Source organism: Sesamum indicum, linkage group LG6 (assembly GCF_000512975.1).
Source record: "Sesamum indicum cultivar Zhongzhi No. 13 linkage group LG6, S_indicum_v1.0, whole genome shotgun sequence".
Lineage (NCBI taxonomy): Eukaryota > Viridiplantae > Streptophyta > Magnoliopsida > Lamiales > Pedaliaceae > Sesamum > Sesamum indicum.
The window spans coordinates 23,791,353-23,799,176 of NC_026150.1; the positions used below are offsets into that span (position 1 = coordinate 23,791,353).

At 35.9% G+C, this 7,824-nt stretch overlaps 2 protein-coding genes across 2 annotated transcripts in view; both read left to right on the top strand.

Moving 5' to 3' along the window:
• Positions 965 to 7,292, top strand: LOC105165658 (serine/threonine-protein kinase tricorner). The gene is made up of 15 exons (XM_011084738.2): positions 965 to 1,098; positions 1,259 to 1,301; positions 1,396 to 1,730; positions 2,282 to 2,456; positions 2,788 to 2,871; positions 2,952 to 3,193; positions 3,300 to 3,516; positions 3,858 to 3,937; positions 4,128 to 4,212; positions 4,672 to 4,803; positions 4,879 to 4,992; positions 5,088 to 5,135; positions 6,163 to 6,247; positions 6,432 to 6,488; positions 6,759 to 7,292. The coding sequence occupies exons 3-15, from the start codon at positions 1,516 to 1,518 to the stop codon at positions 6,791 to 6,793; spliced, it is 1,569 nt and encodes a 522-aa protein (XP_011083040.1). The 5' UTR covers positions 965 to 1,098; positions 1,259 to 1,301; positions 1,396 to 1,515; the 3' UTR covers positions 6,794 to 7,292.
• Positions 7,510 to 7,824, top strand: part of LOC105165659 (pentatricopeptide repeat-containing protein At4g19191, mitochondrial) — a gene marked incomplete in the record, with an annotated part of 4,217 nt that continues 3,902 nt past the window's right edge. The window contains 1 exon segment of the mRNA XM_011084739.2: positions 7,510 to 7,824.

The window sequence follows — 7,824 nt, forward strand, 5'->3', positions numbered from 1 at the left end:
AATTAATATTAGCACTCCGACGTTCAAATCAGTACGTAATATTGAAACGATAATATTGAAAAGAGACTATGAAAATGAGATAGCGAATTATGACCAAAATTTGTGAAAAAAATGAGTGTATATTGTAGAAATTGCTTGTGAACGTTAGAAGAAATGTCCTCTGTTGGAGGGGGTTGAACTTGTTTTATAGCCACAATCCCCTAGTAGTTAGAGAGTCTGGTCTTCGAGGGAGTTGGGGATGTGATTGTTACTTGAGTCTCTTTAAAATCCTAATCTCATTAGTTGGAAAAGTCTAACAGGATCTAGCCTGATCAAGTCACTCCAACAGAATGAGGATCCTGCTTCTCCAAAGAGTCTATCCCCCTGAATAACCTGCTTCCTATGACGTATGTCCATCTGGATAGGACCTTCACTAGCTATCAGAATGACATTGGGCTTTAATTTTTTTGGACCAGAATTGGGGGAAGGCCTAAGGCCTTTTCAGGTCTTTCCTCCACGTTAAGCCTTTCGAGCTTATTGTTGGGCTCATAAAAATATTTTACTTTGAGCTATTTATTTATAGTCACATTATTATAAATAATATTTTATTATAGTTCATTCTTTTAATTTTATTAATTTTTTTTTATAATTTATATTAAAATATTGAATAAAAAATTTATATTTATTTTAACATAAGTATTTTCTGAAAATTCTAATGGAAATGGCCAATTGTAAATGAAATCTTTTTAAGAGAGTGCAAAGTATAATTTTAAAATTTTTTTAAAAAAATATATAATTTGACATCTCGGGGGTCTAAGTGTAATTAGCTTTTATAATTATATATTTATGCGTGTATATGCACATTTGTAATTTTAGTGGATCAGTGTTCTCTTGACGTCTCTAAAGATTTGGCGGTAAACCGATTTTTCTGCCTATTGCTGTTTCCTTTTATAGTTATACATTTTGTCATTCTCCGTTAGTACAGGAAGAACTTATGCTCGATTATGTGTTGTTTGTTATCGAGTGAGTTTGAAACTATGTGGATTTTCACACGTTGAGTCAAATCTAGGTTGTTGAATTCTTTGGTGTTTTCAAGTTCAAGTATTGCTATGATCAAAGGTGCATTGTTGCGTATTATGCTCAGGAAAATTTATGTGGCTTTAATCTTGATCAAATTTAGCTTCTTTGCATAGAGTAACAATCGTGTTGCGTATATGTACCGCGCGAGACTCATATTTTGATGACATTTTACAAGTTAATGTTGTTTTGAAAATCGCAGGTTTTGTGTTTTAGGGAAAGGTAGGTTTAAGTTTGTAAGCAAGGTATGTTTTTTCAATAATACGTTATGCATTATGACATTTCTGGCATGGTTTTCATAGATGTTTGTGATTTCTATCTATGCTGCTTCTAATTTAGGTGCGAAGGTGGCACTAGCATTCTGTTTTGATCATTGACGGTTGATCATGTTACCGACTTGGACTGAGACTCGGTCAAGGAGCTGCTTGCAAATGGTGTTGAGCTGAGGTAAAGAAATCAATGGATTCAGAGAAGGGTTGGTTCAAGAGGTTGCAATCACGAAATAACTCATCAACTGAAAAGAAGGAGCCAATGGCGAGTTCAAGGGACGATGCAAAACCCCCTATGCCTGAGGAAGTCTCAACACTCACGAGACAGAGGGCAGCTGCTGCGAAGCAGTATATTGAAAATCATTACAAGGAGCAGATGAGAAACCTTCAGGAGAGGAGAGAACGGTACGGTACACTAAGTCTACATCTGTATTTCAGTTGTATTGCAGAATATTTTTGCAACAGAAAAGCGCGTTTTACTCGTAATGCCTCCATCTGTAGGCAGCAACATATTCCATGTAAGATAAATTGTACTGGAATCTAATTAAGGACAAAGTGACTATAGAAACTGAATGTGGCATCAGATTATGGAGCCAGTGATGCTAAGTTAGTCCAGGTAGATAACACCTCTCTCCTGCCATAATTAGCAACATTCTAAGCCAGATGATTATGTGGTAGTGGCCTTCAAAAGGAAATATTATGTCAATGTGGTGTATTTGTTTGAACAGTTGTTTATCATTATTCCCTGCGGCTAAAGAGACAACCAAAGACATAAATCTTCTCAGGATTAATCTTTTATCTATCATAATAAGTGTATCACCATGGAAACATTATTTTACCTTTACTTGCTTCTTGGCATAATAATTTGGGTTTTTATATTTCTCAAGGTAGAAAATGCTACTTTTTTTATTTATCATCACAAGTGACTTTATTGTGTCACATTTATGTTTAAACAGGCGAAGTTTACTTGAAAGGAAGCTAGCTGATGCTGATGTATCTGAGGAAGATCAAACTAACCTATTAAAGTTTTTAGAGAAGAAGGAAACTGAATATATGCGCCTTCAGAGGCACAAAATGGGTGTTGCCGATTTTGAGTTACTGACAATGATTGGAAAGGGTGCTTTCGGGGAGGTAAGATTACTACACTAAGTATGTCTATTTAGTTTTACATATATTTCTTTGGTTGCTTTTATATAAATAATTTCATAATATTTTATTTTGTATCTGGGGCTCAAGCCGCTCAACTGATCTAGTCGGTAAGAAAATATATAGCACTATGGGTGATTGGAGTCAATGGTTGGAGGTGGGAGAGGTTATGGCGAGTCGTTGTTGGTTGAGAGATAGAAGACAGGGACCTTGAAACTGCTTTAAATGTTTGTGTTTTGATGAATCAAATGTCTTGGAACATCCAAGCTCTTTTATTACAGAAGAAGCCAAATAAATTAGTTTCATTGATTTGCAGGTTAGAGTTTGCAGGGAAAAGACAACAGGTCAAGTATATGCGATGAAAAAGCTTAAGAAGTCAGAAATGCTTCGTAGAGGCCAGGTACTTGATTATTGGTGTCCAGATGATCTAGACAGAGTTTTGTTTACTATATTACTGATGCTAGATTGTGCATTTGTTAGGTTGAACATGTGAAAGCTGAAAGGAATCTGCTTGCAGAGGTGGACAATAATTGCATTGTCAAACTTTATTGTTCTTTTCAAGATGAGGAATATCTGTATCTTATCATGGAATATCTCCCGGGTGGAGATATGATGACTTTATTAATGAGAAAATATGTTTTGACTGAAGACGAGGCCAGATTTTATGTAGCGGAGACAGTTTTGGCTACGGAATCTATTCATAAGCACAATTATATACATAGGTAAGTGGATGGTCTAATGCATAGTTCAATTAAGCAGGCTGTAAATCTTTCTTTATTAGGCTTCTCGAGTTTTTCTAACTATTTTCTAATATATGTTTTGCTACAGAGACATCAAGCCTGATAACTTACTACTTGATAGATATGGTCATTTAAGACTATCAGATTTTGGACTGTGCAAGCCTTTAGATTGTAGTACTCTACTAGAGGACTTTTCAGTTAGAGACAGCTTTAATGCAACTTCAAAAAGTGATGAACACAGTCCAACTTCAACACGCACACAACAAGAGCAATTACAACATTGGCACAAAAATAGGAGAATGCTCGTAAGTTTAGTAAAATGCAATTTCGGTATTCTTTTTCGTATTGCTAATATATCAAGATGTTACTGTCTAGTAATAATATTGGCCTGGATAGCTGTACAATGTGCATCATTCTTAATGCTGAAATGAAGCATCATTTTTTCGATTGCCAGAATGTTATTATCTAGATTATTTACTACTTAGGTAGTCCTTCAGGCACAAGCATTGGCTTTGATAGCTGATTAATGTTCATCAATTTAATGCTGAAATGTAGCTGTTTCATTTGTCAGAATGTTTTTATCTTGATCATTTACTTGGGGCTATAGTCCTGTCTTTTCTAATTGTTTCTTTCTCACTGACCACAGGCTTATTCCACTGTTGGTACACCCGATTATATTGCTCCAGAGGTTCTACTGAAGAAGGGATATGGAATGGAATGTGATTGGTTAGTTCTCATTTACCTATAGAATTTTTGGGTTTCACTATACATGTTAAAGGAGTCTCTTCTTTTGTAATCTTTGTTATCTATCAAAGAAGCAAGCCCCATTCCTCATGTTGGAGTGAAGTTGTGGGGATGTTGCCTTCGTCCATCTAGTATCTACTATTGGAATATGAGGTTTGCCCTTATTGAACAGGTGGTCCGTTGGCTCAATCATGTATGAAATGCTTGTGGGTTATCCTCCCTTCTATGCTGATGATCCAATGTCCACATGTAGGAAGGTAAAGCCTGGATTCTATAGTCATAACTTTGGACCTAGAGAGCCATTATTGGTAGATTTTACAATTTTTGCTTTTAGACATAAGTGTTCCTGTGTTCTTTGTCAATGAATGAAAACTTCTCTTCCTCCTCGTGTTCTGCTCTTTAATTATTTGACACTGGATCAGGAGGTCGAAACCTCATAAATTAGTCATATTGTTTGAAAGCTTATGCCTTGCTTTTGCTGCATTGGTTTAATGCCAATAAATGAAACACTTGATTTTTTTTTTTTTTTGGATCTTGAATGCATATTTGTTCCTCTCTCCCAACAGTTCGTGAAGTTACACAATGTTATGCTAAGAATAATTTTCCTCCTTGTCTTGCAGTTCATTTGCTTTATCACTTCCTTCTCTATGCTCACCATGTAGTGAATATAGGACAAGAACTGTGAAGTTGATTTGGACTTATTCCTTGTTTTGCAGATAGTGAACTGGAAAGCACATTTAAAATTTCCCGAGGAAGCTAAACTTTCTAGAGAAGCAAAAGACCTGATAAGCAAACTACTTTGTAGTGTTGATCGGAGGCTTGGCTCCAATGGGGCTGATGAAATAAAGGTGCTGTGTGGTTGTTGTATTCTGAGTTCTTGTTCATGAGTTGATGGTGACTAACCATAATGTCTGTTTGTTCAGGCCCATCCCTGGTTTAAGGGTATTGACTGGGACAGCATATACAATATGGAAGCTGCATTTCTTCCTGAAGTCAAAGATGAGCTGGACACCCAAAATTTTGAAAAGTTTGAAGAGGTTTTTGTGTCCCATGAAACATTTCATTTCCTTGTGAATTTGCCCATTTTCTGAAACAAATGTTTAGCTCACCCCAATTGTCTTGTGGCCTGCAGTCTGAACACCATTCTCAAACTTCATCAAAATCTGCTCCATGGAGAAAGGTACTCCTGGTGGTTAATTTTTTTGAATATATGTTTGGAGAGAGTTTTATTCTTATAAATATGTGATATAATATGTATGGGGCTGCAGTACTGCTTGTTACTGTTTTTAGCCATTTTTGTTATCTTGCTTCTAGCATTAGTCTTGAAAGTGGTTTACTTTATTCCAGTTCCATCCTCAGTCTGTTCCATTTTGAAAGAACAGCACATATTTAGCTGAAGCATTCTGGAGAATTTGTTTACATAACAGATTGTAGAACTAAAAAGGTTAAAAGTTCAGAACTGGATGTAAATGAAAAAGTAAGAACAAAATTAAGGAATTTTGATAAGTTGAGTAGGACGTCTGTTCTTGGACAGAGTAGTTGTCTGGAGAGCAAGATTCAGGGGATTTTGTAGGAAGAATATGCTTACAGCTATATTGGTTTAAATGTTGATTAGTTTGGCCCCTGCCTTGAACATAAAAATTAGCTTCAATTCGATATAACTTGCTTAACACAGATTTTCACTTAGGCTTTGGTTGAAGGATTTCGCCAAGGAAATAGAAATCAAAGAAATACAGAATATCAAGTTTGTTTGGTTGTCTAAGTTACACAATGAGGAAAGGAATGGAGAGAAGGGAGATGATAAAAATCTTGTAGAAGGAGAAAAGTCTAAAAAAGCTTTCGTTCATTTCTCACCTTGTGAAATGAGTTTTCCCAAATTATACTGCATCCTCTATTCAAGTTTTCTTTCTTCTTCATATTTCCGCAGCAACCAAACAACCAAAAGACCTAGGCTAACAGTTTTGTCACTCTGACACCTTTTCTATAGTACACCAATATGTTTGCCTGCAAAGTGTGAATTATACCAGCAGCCTGCAAAATTTTGTCTGACAAAGTCCTGATTGACTTGTGCCTATCTCATATTTGTTACTGCTATCTCGTTCCATTAGGTTTATATTTGTTGCACTTGCTGCTTCAGAGCCTTGAACCAATTATGGGTTCTTGATTTCTTTTGTGTATTGCCGTCAAGCTTATTTACTTCTCTGCAGATGATTTCATCGGATGACATGAACTTTGTCGGGTACACATACAAGAACTTTGAAATTGTGAATGACTACCAAGTGCCTGGAATGGGTATCTCTTCCTGTCTCCATGTGTTCGTGCATGTTGTTTTGCTTAATTGTGTGTACTGCTGTTTGGATCATTAATCTATGGAGCTTTGACAAATGCTGACCTCGTTTGCAACATACGGTCAATTGTGTGTTCATTGTTATACATGATTGATATTGGATCCTCTGTTTTGTGGTTTATTTGACAGCTGAACTAAAGAAGAAAAGTAACAGGGGAAAGAGGCCAGCAATCAAGACACTGTTTGGTATGCAGAATATCTCTGTGGCCTACTAACCAATCATGGTTTTCTATCCATCAAGGCTAGGAGATCTTTCTTCTCAACTATAGTAAATAAGGACAGCCCATCCCTGAAAACTTAAAAAGAATTTAGTACACCTGTTAAAATACTTGAAGAGTGGCATGAAACTTCATAGCTTGAGCAATCTCATAATTCTCCTCTTTCTCAACTTTTCCACTTCGCCATCACATAACGCAGTGACTTTTAACTCTGGTTTTGCTGTTTATCTTGTAACAGATGATGAGCCTGAAAAATCGGAAACAACAAGCTAATACATCTCAAAGAAGCGCTGCAAATTCCTCTTCTTCCCAACATGACGTTTCTCACACGTGAAACGGTTAAGATGGGAATCCCCTCCTCGCCTCACTTCTCTGTTGCCGTATTCCATCATAGCAAAGTGCTCAAGTAACTGATGATTCACCATTGAGTTGGTTATCTTACGGTCCTTGATGTGTTGAACTTGGTACAGAGGGCTCAGAGAAATCCTACACTCGAATATCTAGAGTGCAAGCACTTGGATTATAATTGCAGTGCTTCCCAGTTTCTTTCTAACCATTACTTAGAGCTGCTTAAAATATTTATTTGTAAGTATTTTTTTTCTTTTTATGTATTTCTCAAGAGTATAGTTTACCACAACATACAACATAAATGCCTTTTGTGGCTTTGTACAATAACAATAGTGTACTCAACAATCTCCTATTACTATGTCAAGGACAAATTCCAGTTGCAATTTATCATGCATCTGCAATACTTTTCCTTGTATTTAGTGTATGTTTTGTTTTGATAATTAAATTACAATATAGATATCAAATATTTATACCGAACAATTATAATAATGTATTAATTATCAATATCAAATAATTATATTTAATCAACTGAAGTCGGCTGTTTACTTGGGAATTATATGGAAAACAGAACCTTCATTTTGCGAAAGAAACAGCTCTAGAATTGGTTGGAACACAAAATTCCCTTGACATGATACCAATCCCTTAAATCTAATCCATGCTCAATGGACCATCGGTACAGTGGTTAAATTTAGTAATTTATTACTTGAATAATACAGGTTTGAATTTTATTGAATATTTCGAACCAATTAGTTTATACAGCTCGTATTATAAATTAGCATTGGTTGATTTACGATTTGCTTTTTCCTCACACGCACACCCTACGAAATCCCTATTTGCTTTTCTGTTTCGTCTCTCTCAGCTCTCTCTCATCTCCTCTTTCTCTCTCTTCCCCGTTTTCTCTCCTCATTTTCGCTCGTGTTTTTAGCGTCAGCATCAATATTTCGATTGACAAAAGA

What these genes read in the sequence shown, in the direction of transcription:
- LOC105165658 (XM_011084738.2), top strand. Translation starts at nt 1,516, where the DNA reads ATGGATTCAGAGAAGGGTTGGTTCAAGAGGTTGCAATCACGAAATAAC. An exon ending in CAATGTCCACATGTAGGAAG is followed by an intron (nt 4,213 to 4,671) that starts GTAAAGCCTGGA and finishes CTTGTTTTGCAG; the next exon opens with ATAGTGAACTGGAAAGCACA. An exon ending in ATTTTGAAAAGTTTGAAGAG is followed by an intron (nt 4,993 to 5,087) that starts GTTTTTGTGTCC and finishes TGTGGCCTGCAG; the next exon opens with TCTGAACACCATTCTCAAAC.